Source organism: Theropithecus gelada, chromosome 4 (genome assembly GCF_003255815.1).
Source record: "Theropithecus gelada isolate Dixy chromosome 4, Tgel_1.0, whole genome shotgun sequence".
Lineage (NCBI taxonomy): Eukaryota > Metazoa > Chordata > Mammalia > Primates > Cercopithecidae > Theropithecus > Theropithecus gelada.
In genome coordinates this window covers 10,838,350-10,853,777 of record NC_037671.1, presented here as the reverse complement: position 1 = coordinate 10,853,777, position 15,428 = coordinate 10,838,350, and the positions used below count along the sequence as shown (strand labels likewise).

The window sequence follows — 15,428 nt, the reverse complement described above, 5'->3', positions numbered from 1 at the left end:
GGGGTGAGGGCCTGGGTTGCGGAGGCGCAGGAGCCTCGCGGGATTGGGGCGAGCCGTCCCGTGGTGGGAAGCGCAGGAGGCCGGACTCGGAGGGCCCTCCCAGACTCGGTCCCTCGCTCCAGCCCTTCCCTCCCGGCGCGCGGACCCGGGCCTCTGGCGGGTAGCGAGCGCGCGCCGGCGCGGGCGGGCGGGGAGAGGAAGGGGCGCGGCCTCTCCGGGGCGGGGCGCAGGGCGGGCGCTGCGAGGGGACCGGCGGCCGCGGCGAGAGCGCGCCCAGCCCCGCCGCGATGCCCGCGCGCCCAGGACGCCTCCTCCCGCTGCTGGCCCGGCCGTCGGCCTTGACCGCGCTGCTGCTGCTGCTGCTGGGCCATGGCGGCGGCGGGCGCTGGGGCGCCCGGGCCCAGGAGGCGGCGGCGGCGGCGGACGGGTCCCCCGCGGCAGACGGCGGGGACGGGCAGGACCCGCACAGCAAGCACCTGTACACGGCCGACATGTTCACGCACGGGATCCAGAGCGCCGCGCACTTCGTCATGTTCTTCGCGCCCTGGTAACGCCGCGCAGGCCGGCGCCCTGCCCCGCACTTGCGGCTTCGGGGGCGTGGGGCGCTTATGTCCGCGAGCGGGGGTCCCGGGCCGGGGGCCACGTGGGCGCCGACGGCTCCGGTCAGCGGCGTGTGCGCTACGGGCGCGGGGCTCGGGGTTCAGGGCTGCGGGACGTGGGCATTGGGGGCGCGGGGACCCTGCGGGCTCGGGGCTCCGGCTGGGAGGTGTGGGGCGCGGGCGCCGCGGTCGGGGCCGGGAGCCGGAGACTGCAGGGAACCGAGGGCTTGGGGCTCCGGGTTGGGGGGCGTGAGCGCAGCGGGCCGGGCGCTCGCGGCTGACGTGGCGCTTGGCGGCCGGGGCGGTGCGGGAGGAGGGGGCGGTCCCCGAGGGGACAGCCGGGAAAAGCCCGCCCTGTGTCGCGCTCCTGAATTCAACCCCCTCTTGGACCTCGGCACCGAGGGAGGGGAATGTGGGGTCGTCGCCCTTTCGGGCCGCCGGGAGTCCAAATGTCACCCCGCGGTCCCTGCCCAGAGCCCCAAACTTCCTGTGCCGGCCGGACGCGCGGCCTGCCCGTGGGCCACGTGCGCTCACCGGAGCGGCCTTGCTGCTGCCGCGGCCACCGGGGTCGGCTGGGACACTTAGACGGCGGGCACGTCTCCTTCCAGAGGCTTTAATTGAAAAATAGAACTCAGGAAAGTGTCGTTTCCCACTTTGTGCGTGTTTTATGGGATAGGAAGGAGTGGTCCAGGCAGAGGAGGGTTGCCGAGCTACCCCGGAAAGACCAAGGTAGTGCGAGTTCTGGACCCGCCCCCACCTCTCCGCAGCTCAGGGTGGGTGTGCTCTCTGACCGGAGCCCACTGGTCCGCAACTCCAGGCTGTCCTGTCACCTCCCCCCTGCTCTCTCGGGGCTAGGTCACTTGTTATGTGTAAGATCCGGAGAAGCCCCTCAGTTGAGCAGATGGTCCCTCCTGTTTTGGTTCTCTGGGCGGGGCTTTGGTGTGGGCCTCGCCGCTGACCTGAGAGACCCCTACCCTGGCACTCATCCCACGGAAGGGCTTCCTGTCATTCACACAAGCATGTGCACAGCTTTCCTGCCAGCGCTGGGATGCCCCGAGGAAGGGAAGTGATCACAGGCCAGGGCAGAAAAGCCATAATTTTAGGACACAAGACCTTTGAGAGGCTGGAATAGCCTGCAGGTGCTTGTTGCAGAACTTGGTATTCTTCCCCAGAGCTAAGCAGAGGCTCACTTGGGAAAGGGATGTAGGAAGGCATAGAGAGAAGGTACCCTAAGAAAAATGGCCAGTTCAGAAATTGTATATTTCAAACTGGGAGAAACGTTTTTCTCTTAACCCTGTATTCAGGCTGTTACTGTGTTTCAGTCCATTTGGAGTTAAATCAACTTTTTGGACCAGTGTGGGTTTATTAACAATGTACCTATGAAGTACATTGTGTTTCAAATTCCCAAGAACCAACTGACTCGAATTTTTAGAACTACCAGTGGTATAGAAATTACTTTGTAACATAAAACAATCAGGCAATACTAACAGTTTCTCTCTGTACAGGAGTATTCTCAGCAACTATTGCAATTAAATATACTACTTAATTGGACCCCATTTCAGTGGAATAAATCTGTCCATGGGTTTTCTTTTTTCTTTCTTCATTATTTATTTTAGAGATGGGATCTTGCTCCGTTAAAACACGGTGGTATGCAGTCATAGCTCACTGTAGCCTCTAACTCCTGGGCTCAAGTGATTCTCCTGCCTTAGCCTCTGGAGTAGCAGTGACTACAGGCGCAGGTCACCACACCCAGCTTATTTTTTTGTTGTTGTAGTTGGTAGGAACAGGGTCTCGCTATGTTGCCCGGGCTGGTCTCAAACTCCTGATCTCAATCAGTCCTTCTGCCCTGGCCTCCCAGAGTACTGAGATTACAGGCATGAGTCATCACACCTCGTTCTTTCCCCTCCTTTTTTTTTTAAAGAAAAACTGACATGTAGATGTAATAAGTCCCTGCAGTGCCAAAGGAATTTTAAGTTAGAATCTCTGCAGTAAATACCAGCTAGTCCTGGGCTGAGTGAGAGGGAAAACTGGCACGTCTGGACACTTGGTATTAAGTAAATTCCTTTTCCATTATATGTGGCTTCTAGACATTTAGGTGGATGCTTCCCAAAAAATTAACTGTTTATGTTGTTATTTGCTGGCCTTTTTTTTTTTTTTTTTTTTTTTTTGAGGTAGAGTCTTGCTCTGTCGCCAGGCTGGAATAGTGCAGGCTCCGCTCACTGCAACCTCCATCTCCTGGGTTCAAGCGATTCTTCTGCCTCAGCCTCCTGAGTAGCTGGGACTACAAGGTGTGCACCACCACGCCCAGCTAATTTTTGTATTTTTAGTAGAGATGGGGTTTCACCGTGTTGGCCAAGATGGTCTTGATCTCTTGACCTTGCGATCCACCTGCCTTGGTCTCCCAAAGTGCTGGGATTACAGGTGTGAGCCACTGCGCCCAGTCTATTTGTTGACTTCTTGATAGTATAATACAAATATTTAAATAGAGATATGTGGGTTTCTATGATGGTGTTTAAGTTGGACTTTCAAGAGGGCCCTTTCAGAAAACTGCAGATAACTGCAGTAGGGCTCAGGAATAGGCTGCCAGGAAAGGAGGCTGAGTGGACAGAGAGGTGAAATGGGAGGTCAGGGGGGCCAGATCAAGTAGGACCAACAATACCTGGAACAACAGCTTGGTAAGTGTAATGCTGAGAACAAGGTGGTGACTCTGGAGGGGCCTTTGCAGGGGAGGGAAGGAGGTCCTGGAGTGGTCAGCTGAGCGTTTAGAGCTCAGATAGAATACTCAGTGGACTCCCCCTCAACACACACATACCTTTTTCCAGTTTCTGCTGCCGTCAAATGGTGAAAGCCCACGTGTGATTAAGGGGCTGGAGCCCCTGTAACAAAAACATTGATCTGTGTATTTTTGCCCTGAGCTTGGCAGCTGCAGGGTTGTCCTACTGCTGTAGATTTTGTGCCAACATCTGGTCACAGCTTCTGTATGGCTAGTTTGTGAGTCACCCCGAACCTGGTGACAGTGAGGTCAAGATTTGGACCAGGTAGCTTTGCTCTACTTCTTGGCCACAGGCTTCTTTGTGAATGCAGCTGTCTGTCTCAGAGCTGGGTGCTGTAGCCACAGGGCCAACTAGATAGCACCTGTGGCCCCATCACCGCCAGGAGCAAGGGCACATCCAACTTGGTGATGGCCCAGAAAGGTCAGTTTTGATTTAGTGTAGCACAAACTTACTTATTGTTTATTCTCATTCTTAATCTAATCTTGTGTTTTCACACACACACACAAAAACAAAAAACAAAACACGGTAACACAACAAAACCTCGTCAAGATTGCAGAGGAGTTCTAAAGTTCCAGAATGAGCATCACTGATCAAAGTCCCCTAGGGTCAGAACTGCCCTTGACAGTCCCTTAGGAAGGTACCTTGTTGGACACCGCCCCAGTCAGTCAGTAAGTCCTCACTGCCAGCGTTTCCTCCAGCATTAGAACTATCATGGCTGCTTTGGTTAAACACCAATGGACTAGTTCTCAAACCTGTCTTTAGACGGCAGGTCACGCTTCATATAGTCAGAGAAATGCTCATGCCATGAGAAGCACGCAGGAACCAAGACCAGCTGAGGAACAAAAACCTCACATCTCCCAGCTTGCACACACGTTAGGGTTCTGTGGGAATTGCCTTTTTTTCTTGTTTCCTTCTCCCTGCCACACAAACTCACTTTGTTGAATCTACAGAAGTTAAATCTGTATGTATAGTTTCACTGTGCTTTTTTTTTTTTTTTTGTATCTGAGTGTCTCATAAAGCAGGGATTCTCTTAGCTGGCCAAGAAAGTGCTGTTTAGGGAAGAAACATTATGTTGAGGCAGACTTTTTCAGTGCTACTTTTAAATCCTTTTTTTTCTTTTCTTTTGTTTTTTTTGAGACGGGAGTCTTGCTGTGTTGCCCAGGCTAGAGTGCAATGGCATGATCTCAGCTCACTGCAAACTTCCGCCTCCCAGGTTCAAGCGATTCTTCTCCTGCCTCAGCTTCTTGAGTAGCTGGGATTACAGGTGCGTGCCACCACGCCCAGCTAATTTTTGTATTTTTAGTAGAGATGGGGTTTCACCATGTTGGTCAGGCTGGTCTCAAACTCCTGACCTCGTGATCCACCAGCTTTGGCTTCCCAGAGTGCTGGGATTACAAGTGTGAGCCACCGCACCTGGCTTGAATCCTTTTTTTCTTAAGAGACAAAATCTCACTCTGTCACCCAGGCTGGAGTGCAGTGGTGTGATCATAGCTCACTGCAGCCTCAAACTCCTGGCCTCAAGTGATCCTTCCGCCTCAGCCTCCCAAGTAGCTAGGACTGCAGGTGTGTGCCACCACACCAGGCTAATTTTTAAAATTTTTTTGTAGATGGGGGGTCTTGCTGTGTTGTCCAGGCCAGTCTTGAACGCCTGGGCTCAAGCAGTTCTCCTGCCTTAGCCTCCCAAAGTGCTGGGATTACAGGCATGAGCCACTGGATCCAACTTAAATGCTTATTTTTGAGGTAATCTGTCAGAAAATAAAAAAGATTTAACAGAGATTATTAAATTATTTTGAGGAAGAAGTCACAATTCTAAGCGTTGGGTGTTCTTATAAGCAAGTGTTTTTTTTTTTTTTTTTTTTTTTAAGCATTTTAAAAAGCGATACAGCAAAGTGGTTATATTGTAGGCATCAGTGTATACCTACAATATATTAAATAACAAACCCATGTGTCATCATGCTGTGGGATTGTAGTTGAAACTTGGGATAAAGTTTCTAGGGTTGTCTCGTTAAAAATTCAGGTATGGCACTGTGGACATACTGTCCTGAGAATGCGGGAAGAGCTGTGGTCAGCTGTAGGACTCAAGATCTAGTGTTGGGAAAGATGCTGATATCCTCATGAAATGTGAAGCATGGAAGAAGCCTAATTAATATACTCTTTTAAATGATAGGTGATTTAAAACTATTTGTACATAACTGAATTCATACAATAAATACTATAGACGTTTGCTTACTTCAACCCTAGAAGTTTAGGTGGCCACAAATTTTTTTTTCCTCCTCATTGGAGAAAATTGCAATTGAGTAAATTTTGAGATTGCCTTGTATTTGTCGCTGTTTGGTTTGTGAGTAAAAGTAGCAGATACGGCAGGAGGTGCTAAGCTACTGTCAAGGGAGGAGTAGAGGGGCTTTCCAGAAGGGCAGGAGAAGAGAACGGGCACTGAATGGCCCGGGGAGTCAGGGCAGACTTGCTGGAGGAGGTGACACCCAATCTACCTGAAGGGCGGGTAGATTTAGTTAGGTGGAGTTTACAGAGGAAGTGTCAGAGAACGTGTCCCAGGGCCAAACCAAGCGATAGCCCTTTGGGAACACTGCAGATGCTGCAGTAGGGCTCAGGACTAGGCCACAAGGGAAGGAGGGTGGACTCTGGAATAGAAGTCAAGTGGGAAGTCAGCAGGGCCAGAACAAGTAGGATCCAGAACAACACTCTGCTAAGTTTAATGCTGGAACAAGGCTGAGGTTTCATGCTGCGAACAGGGCAGCGACTCTGGAGGGGAGGGAGCAGGGGAGAGAGGTCCTGGAGTACTGGTCCAGGAGCTGCCATCTGCAGTGGTGTAAAGAAAGGACTGAGAGCCCCATTGCCTCCTGGACAGGGCTGAAATTGTGGGCCAGCTGCCCTGTGACCTGGTACTCAGTGCGCTTGTACTCTTGCTTTGTTCCAGGTGTGGACACTGCCAGCGGCTGCAGCCAACTTGGAATGACCTGGGAGACAAATATAACAGCATGGAAGATGCCAAAGTCTATGTGGCTAAAGTGGACTGCACGGCCCACTCCGATGTGTGCTCCGCCCAGGGAGTGCGAGGATACCCCACGTAAGTCGGAAGAAAGGGGGCACACTTCCCAGGTGGTTCCTGGTTACAAAGAAAGTCCTAAACTTTTGGTAAAGGAGTGAAGAGATGCTAAATTTAAGGAGGCAGTCCCTGTCATTAGGGAGAAATTGCATTTCACGCTGTGTCTATTTTAGATGCCTTTCGTACTCTGGATAACCTTTAATTCATCAGTGTTGGGTTTTCCTGTTTATAAGAGAATGTGTTTGCAAGACGAAAATGGTGGCCCCGCCATGCTAGATGTTCACTGGTACATTTTACACAGTGTGCGTAGACTGTCATCAATTTTGGCTTGCTTTTTCTAGTGACTCTTATTCGCAAACACCCTTCCTATAGTTCCTTCCCGTGTGACTCCCACAGGGCTGTTTCTGTTGGAAAGAAGTATAGAGTCTGACAGACGATGATACTTGCTTCCTTGACAGTGAAGAATTTTTTTGGTTATAGGAAATAGAAATTGAAACGTTCTCAATTCTAGAAATATAATTGTTCTCTTATTAAACAGAAAGAAAGGACTATTTAAAAGGCTGTGGAGGAACCTCTGAGACCCAGCTTCAGGGGTCGGGTGTCTGTTTCTGCTGCGCCTCCCTTGAGATGATGGCTTTCCAGGTCTGTATCTGTTTGCACAGAAGGGCTCACCACTCAGTGGCCCTGCTTGGCTGGAGTGTTCGTTCCAGGAATAGTCACTGTGGCCAGGGAAACAGGAGCTTATAGCAACACACGTGCCCATTCACACCATGTGCCAAGTGTTGGAGGGAAAAGCAGTTCTTCAAAAGAGAGAAGAAGCTGTTTCTGAAGGAGGTGGAGGGATTGCACGGTCACTTCCTTGCTGTTTGTTTCAATTGAGGAATGAAGTCAATTCTATACAATTTATTGCTTAATTGGATATTATAGGGGGCCATCAATAAAGCTTAAAATTGGAGCTTATATTCAAACCTAGGAGGCAGAAAAGTGGAGGGAGCTCTAGGCTTGAACCTAGAAGTCACAGTCAAATCCCAGCTCTCCCATTTACTTACCACCCAGCTCTGGCCTCATCATTTAACCTGTAAGTAAGGTGATCCCCCAAACATTGTTATGGGACTTACATGGAATGTGTGCAGACACCAGTTTGAGCACACCCGATACATGTTAGGGTTTACCCTCCCGTCTGGAAATGTGGGCATTTCCACAAAGGACTCTGGAAGTCTTGGTGTTTGGTGACTACTTGCTAATGTAAGTGCCATAATTTGGGTTTACTTTAAATCAGATCAATGGAGATAAAATTGCCTACTATCTGTATCTACATAAAAGCATTAACACTTCTATGCTTTATAGTATTGCTTTTAAAGTATGGATCAAGAGCCTCCCAAAGCAGCAGGTAGTGAGCAGAGATGAGGGCGAGGAGGTGAATGCTTACCTGTGGAGAGCCTGCTGCTGTCAAAGTTCAGGGGCAGCCGGGGTGGGCTGGCTGTGATGTCTTTCCTCTTAACCTGCTGACCATCTGTGGCCTGAGACTGTGTGCACCACACACCATGCCACGGGGAAGGTGGCACAGGACCTGTAATGGAGCTGAGAGTGGTATGTGTTAATGGGGCGTCAGAGAAGGAAGCGAAGGCTTCCGCCTAAGCCTGGCCATAACAGCTATCAGCTGCAATATCAGCTACTCCATAGTTGGTATTCACCAACAACCATCACAAATTTAAAAAGTCACAAATTTAAAAAGGCCCGTATTGGATCATGTGTTTAGATTTTTAATGAGAAGATCTGGTCTCCCCAAGTAAACCATGGGCTGGTTTTGTGTTATTAAAAAGAACAAAAACGAGCTTACATCACACTGAACACAGTTTGGGAAGGAACCTCTGTGACCATCACTGCCCTACAGAAGCTCCCGAGAACAGATTACTTTCCTCCCCGAGAATGCAGAAGGTGGAATGTGCTGTATGAAATGTGGTTGTGTCGGGGCATCTGTAGATGGACTTGAGTGAGCTTTTACTCCTCCAAGAAAGTACCCATCCCATAGGGTGGTTGTGAGGCCTGAAGCAGATGTTGTACCTGCCTGAGTCCAGGCATGTGTCAGGACATGAGCTTTCATGTCATTCTTCCCTGGCAAGTGTAACTGGAGTAAAGGATTGGAGGGGCAGGGAGTTTGGGCTCCCATGCCCCCTAGAGATGGCTGGCTGTGCTCAGGTAAATGTTTTGAGGTCTTCCTGTTGGGCCAGTCGTGAGTCATTACAGCAGGGCAGGACTGACGGGGGAAACCACCTGTGTTAGTTTCCTAGGCTGTGCATACCAAAATTCCACAAACTGGGTGGCCAGAAACAATAGAAATGTATTCTCCACAGTGCTGGAGGCCAGAGGTCCTAAATCAAGGAGCCAGCAGGGCCATGCTCCCTCTGAAACCTGTAGGGGAATCCTCCCTTGCCTCATCCTGGCTCCTGTTGGTTTCCTGGTCATCTTTGGCGTTCCTTGGCTTGTAGATGCATCACTGCCATCCTCTGTCCTCATGTGCTCTTCTCCCTGTGTGTGTGTGTCTCTCTCTGTGTCCAAATTAACCCTTCTTACAAGGACACCAGTCATGCTAGATTCGGGCCCATCCTAATGACCTCATTTTAACTTGAATATCTCTGTAAAGACCTTATTCTAAATAAGGTCACCTTCTGAGATTGATGGTTATGACTTACACAGATCTGTTTTGCAGGACACAGTTCAACTCATAACACTGTCTACAGTAATAGAACTTTCATCATGCTGTTTGCCAAGGCAATACCTACATGGAGATTTTCTCCCTGCTGTCTCCTTGAAAGAGGAGACTCAAATGCCGGTGTGGAGGCGTGGTAATAGCAGAAATGTGGGGCAATACTTTGTTTGGGCTTGTACCCTGTGGCCCAGTCTCCATCGCCTTCCTCACCGCCATCGACAGTGAGAATTGAAGTCAGATGCCGCAAACTAACTGGAAGGTCTGGACCAGAAGTGCCCACTCTATCCCTGGGCTCTGTGAACTTACCGAGGAAGAATCTCAGACTTCTTGGGCAGGGTAGAACGATTTTCAGTCCAACAAGAAGAAGAGATTTTCTTTTTAATTTTTTGTTTTGCTCAAATGAATAGCAAATTACAAAAATCATAGGCTAGGTCTTACTGTATTTTACTTTTAGCAAAGACACAAGGAATGAGTGTGACAGTCCCTGTTCCTTTCTGATGTCTTGAGGATCCACCCATTTCCCTTCCTGAAGAGCGCTGGTGGGAGGCAGAGCCGTGCAGGAAGCAGTTTCTGTTTCCAGGTGCAGAACACGCCTTGTGGGAGCCTGGGGAGGTGCCAGGCTAGGTGAGGGCCATCATCTTTGTTACCGCAGATGTTGCAGTTGCTTATCATGTTGAACTTCGTGAAGTAGCCGGTGTACTGGCCAAATCTAGTTAAGTTTTGGCTGTTTTCTGTGGTTATGAGACTGAGCTGCTGAGGAAGCTGGGTGTATGTTTTGCATTGGAGACACATTAGGGACCTTACCTATGCCCCATGGTACCATCTTAGGTTCTGGGTAGGGCCAGTATGCCTGTTTTCATTTCAAAGCCTAATCTAGCCATGTGACTTCATTTTAAGGAGAATTAGCCATTTCTTATGGACTGAATGTGTGTCCCCCAGCATTCATAGGTGAAACCCTGATCCCCAAGGCTGGCAATAGGAAGTGGGCCCTTAGGGAGGGAGTAGGCCATTAGGGTGGAGCCCTCATGAATGGGGTTACATACCTTATGAAAGAGGCCCCGGAGAGCTCTGTTTCCCCTTTTGCCATATGAGGACACAGCAAGAAGATGCCATCTGTGAACCAGAAAGCCCTCTCCAGACACTGGCTCTGCTAGCACCTTGATCTCAGACTTCCCAGTCTCTAGAACTAGGCGAAATAGATTCTGTTGCTTCTAAGACACCCAGTCTGTGGTCTTCTGTTACAGCTGTTGTTGAACTAAGACACTATTCAAACCCTCATGTCCGATTTTTACATATGTTGCCATCTTACAATTCTGATACTGTACGTTGGACATCTACTCACAAAATCCACATACGTGCTGTAGAAGTGGCGGGTGTTTTAGATGAGCAGGCTTGTCAACAAATGGTACTCGGTGTTTCTTTTTTTTGCTATTAGTAGTCTGTGAGTTTTTATCTAGCGCATTAGAGCATGTTTCCCCATGACTGCTGGAGGGATGCAGGAACTGGGAGTGTTAATTTCATCCTCTGGTGATGGCTTTCGCTTACAGTTAAAGAGCCTGCTCCCATATCCTCTCTGCAGATTCCTTCAGAGGCCAACATTTGTAGGAAAAAAAAAGATTCCTTCTCTATGGGGAGGTGAATGGACTGCATCAGTCAATGTCACGGATGTTCTTATAGCTGGAAACTTGAATTCTCACGGTAACTGGATATTCATGCTTTGCAAGAGTTGAATACCTGCCAGGGTGACCTGGAAGAATACCTTGATTGCGAAACAACACTGTATCTACTCCGGTCCTAATTTGAACACATACACAACAACTGCTGAAGCCGGGAAAGCATAACAGTAGCTTACGGGGAAGGCCCGAGGCTGCTACAGAGGAGCACTGAATACTTGTAGCTTTTAAGGCTTCACTCACAGCATGAGGCTGGAAGTTTTCACCTCATTTTAGTTTTCCTTGAATAAAATCAGAAACTTCTAAAAGTTTAGGATTAACTGAATGTATTACCTCCTGGAACATTAGTTTTGTTTCCTTTTTATCAGAGAAGAGCGGATGTGTGCCTGGCTGCAGCCCCTTGACAGCCCATTTTCTAATTGTTTCACTAAATGAGTTTGCTCTCTGGTAACACAACTTTCTTTTTGCTCTGCCTAATCCTTTGCTATTCTTTCAGCTTAAAGCTTTTCAAGCCAGGCCAAGAAGCTGTGAAGTACCAGGGTCCTCGGGATTTCCAGACACTGGAAAACTGGATGCTACAGACACTGAACGAGGAGCCAGCGGTCAGTGCCTACCTGCTTCCCTCCCTCCCTTTCTCCCTGCCTGCGTCTTTGGGGTAATATGTAACGGGGCAGAGGCCAGTTGAGGTTAATGATTCAGGCTGCCATTTTAAAGCAACTCTACTTTTTTTGAGAGCTCATTGATATTATAGGTACAGATGAACTTTTACAAACATTTTTTTGGTATGGAAATACCGAAATGTGCACAAAAGTCAAGAGAAGACTAAACCCTCAGCTTCAACAGTTACTGCCATCTTGGTGTTTGTCTCTCCCGCCACCTGCACCTTGTTTGGCTGTAGTCAGTCTTCAGGGAAGTCACTTGTGTGGTCTCACAGATAAGCACTTCTTGTTAACACTGCCACCCTGCCACCGTCACAGGTAATACAGTTCACAAGTGTTCCCCAGCATCTGAGACTGACTTTGCACCACCTGGGGTCAGGGCCTGGCCCAGCCTAGAATCTCCTATCCAAGCCAGCACTGGAGCCTCCTCCCATCCCCCCGACCTTTGCCCTCTACCACCTGCCGTCCTCTGGCTCAGGCCTAGCCCGCCAGCTGTACCCGTAGGGTGGATCCTTCCTTTTCTTCTCGGTGCTCAGTCCCTGAGTCCCTAATGGGCTTTGCTTATAACATCATTTTGTACCGTTAATACTCTGTGTCTTAATGCACTTCCCATACTAAGGCTAATATCAGGAGATTGTAGACTCTTAGAATATTAGGTACTAAAAAGAATTTATAATCCTCCCCCTTCCCAGTTGATGTTGGAAGTCTTCACTTTGTTATAAATCATCATGATCATAAACCACTGGTTAAGTGTCCCTTTGTGGGTGGTTTCTTCTGATTAATGCCGAGCGCTCAGGCCCCGGGAGTCCGGGTAGACCTGGTGGGTCATGCTGGTGTGTTGGAGAGGGACTGGAAGAAGACCTGTATTCCTACACTGTAGGATCCTGATGAGCTAGGAAGAGCATCCGAAGTCTTTGTACTTTCAATTTCAACAAAGACCTAGGACTACCTTCTTGTACCAGCTAGGCGCCCACTGATTTGAAGGTGGTCTGTGGTGGTCCTTTTGGAGCTTTGCCGCTTACTGATGCCATTTTCCAGTGTGTCTGTGCGGCTCTTCTGCTCTGCCCCATCTTTGATGATCTAATCAGAAACTTGGCTGCTGATTCAGTACTTCCATCCCTCACCTGTAAAGACTCTGTCAACTCGGCTGGGTGCGGTGGCTCATGCCTGTAATCCTAGCACTTTGGGAGGCTGAGGTGGGTGGATCACCCAAGGTCAAGAGTTCAAGACCAGCCTGGCCAATGTGGTGAAACCTCATCTCTGCTAAAAATACAAAAATTAGTGAGGTATGGTGGTGGGCACCTGTCATCCCAGCTACTTGGGAGGCTGAGGCAGGAGAATCACTTGAACCCAGGAGGTTGCAGTGAGCCGAGATCGCGCCACTGCACTCCAGCCTGTGCAACAGAGCAAAAACTCCGTTGCCAAAAAAAAAAAAAAAGACTCTCTGAACTGTGTGGTGGAGACTGTTGGTGTGTGATGTATGTCACTGAACCAGAGACTTACCTAACTTTAGCTTAAAGGGAGAACCACAGACCTCTCAGGAAGTTTGCATCTTTGTCCTGGCAAGAAAGCTGAATAAGCAGGTGTGACTTTCATACAGATTTAAATTTGACATTGTTTCCTTTATGAAAATACTGTCTTTGTGGGGACATGTATATTTGATGGTAGGAAGCCAATTTGAAGGAGGAGTTAATAGCCTCAAATAAATTTCACCAAAAAAGCCAGTCTTCTGTGATGGCTTTATTCAAGAAACCGGCGGGCAGTATCAGGATGGCAGAAAGACCTCATCTCATGGCCCATTTCCCTTAGTGGAGGTGGTGGCCTCACCTGCAGTTTGGGAAGGGCTGAGAGGCCGAGTCCAGGCTCTGCAAGGGACTTTCTGTCTCCTCAGTGTGGGAGCAGGATGGCTGTGTGGAATCCCCCCATGCCACCCCAGAACCACAGTCACCTAACTTGCCATATTGTAGTGTCTCCCAGCAATAGGAGGTCCCAGATAATTGCCAGAAACAATGACCATATGCCTTATTTTGGAAAAGGTTAAGTGTGCATACTTTATACTGCAAACCAGAATTCTCTTAGCTTTTTAGGTGAAAACTTTAAAGAAAGTTCTTTATCTGTATACCTAAGTAACTTAGTACCTACATTTTTTAATATTCATGTGGGATAAATTTAGATTTTTTTAAAGTGTTGTGGCAATATTCAAGAAACTCAGAAGACAATTTGTCACTTTGTACATTCTACTGCAATTTTTATATTTCCATGTTTGCTTCTGTATTTTTTTCTTGAACAGTTATAATCATACAAACATGTTTCATCTTATTAATGATTTTACATATTTATGTGGTCTTTATATTGACCATGTCTTACATTATTTTATCATGTGGATTTGCCATAATTCAACTCTGATTCTGTCTGGATATTTAGGTTATGTATACTTTTTCCATCATCAGTAATGCTGTAGGGAACAAGTTTATCGTTGTAAAGGACATTTTCCCCCCTCTTCTTTTGAGTGATATTTTTAGAATATAGTCTTCCCAGACATAAAATTGTAAGGCCAAGAATAAAAAACAAGATCATTTTTATGGCTCTTGATGAATAGTGCCAGGTTGCTTTCTTAAGAACCATATCAGCGTTTGCTGGCATTGCAGGGTGAGATGCCACCTGTTTCTGGGATGCACTGTGGTGTTCCGGGGCCGGGGGACTGCTCTGCAGTCTGCCAGGAACCCAGGAAGCAACTAGGGGCACCCCGCACGTGCCGTAAATGAACACTTGGTAGTGAAAGGCCCTTGAACATCTCATGGAGAGTGGCACACAGTGTTTTATTTCACCTTATGTGAACTCACTGACTGTTCACGTAGCCATCCTTCCCTCGGGCATTCTTTCGTGTGGGTATTTAGCACTTTGAAAGTCTTGACACGCTCGCAGCGGAAGGGAAACTTTACGGTTCTTTATGATTCCAGCCCTGCACAGCTTTGAACTGTCAGCACTTTTAAAGCCTTTAACAACTTAGCTTGGATATTCTTTTTAATAGGAATATGAACCCCCAGATAAAAGCTGAGTAATACACACTCGTGTGTCTGCAGCAGAACAGTGATTCCATTATCTTTCCCTCATTTCTGGTTACTTTAGTTGGAAGCCACAGCTGTACCTGGTCTGAAAAGTCGAGAAGTGTAGGATTGTGACTAGACAGCTGCACGCATCGCTGTCTGCTTGGGTCCTGTCAGAAGCGTCTTTTGAAAAGCCCCTTTCCCCCTCTTTCTGTACAAGACTTAGTCACGTGAATCACCTTCTTTCTTGAAGGTGCAGCTTATGTTCATGCCATGGTTTTCTCTCTGTCGCCTTTCATTCACCTGCATTTTCCTTCTCATCACCTCCTTTTCTCTTTATCCGTCTTCCACAGTTGTGTCTTCCTCACAGTTTTCCCTGTCATTTGTGTGAAGTAAGGATAACCAGACCCTCCTGGTCCCTGAGTTTCTCATTCTCAGCTTTGTCCATTTTGCTACCTTGGTATCTGTGGGTTTTTTGAGACAGAGTCTCACTCTGTTGTCCAGGCAGGAGTGCAGTGGCGCGTTCTCAGCTCACTGCAGCCTCCAGCCCTGGGATCAAGTGATCCTCCCACCTCAGCCTCCCAGGTAGCTGGGACTACAGGTGCACATCACCATGCTCAGGTAATTTAAAAATTTTTTTGTAGTGATAGGGTCTCACTCTGTTGCCTAGGCTGGTCTTGAACTGCTGGGCTCAAGCAGTCCTCTTGCCTCAGCCTCCCAAAATGCTAGGGTTATAGGCGTGAGCCACTGCGCTGGGCACCCTGGTGTCTGCAAGTGCTGTCCCCTTCAGAATATGTCCATCAGGCATTGTATTTTGTATTCTTTGTGAAGTATCCAAGCACATTTCAAAGAAGAGGACAGGGTGTAGGGTAAGACTATCCTTTACGTTGTCTGCTTTGTTT

General features: G+C 48.5%; 1 protein-coding gene across 2 annotated transcripts in view; it reads left to right on the top strand.

Moving 5' to 3' along the window:
- Positions 1–238: 238 nt before the first annotated feature.
- TXNDC5 (thioredoxin domain containing 5) overlaps positions 239–15,428 on the top strand; it is a 29,255-nt gene continuing 14,065 nt past the window's right edge. The window contains exons 1-3 of one of the 2 annotated variants that reach the window (XM_025383879.1): positions 239–547; positions 6,309–6,458; positions 11,317–11,422. In XM_025383879.1, the coding sequence (XP_025239664.1) occupies positions 288–547; positions 6,309–6,458; positions 11,317–11,422 (516 nt within the window). In that variant the 5' untranslated portion in view covers positions 239–287. Of the gene's footprint in view, positions 548–969; positions 1,239–6,308; positions 6,459–11,316; positions 11,423–15,428 lie in introns of those variants that run through there. The other variant, XM_025383880.1, reaches the window with a different exon arrangement.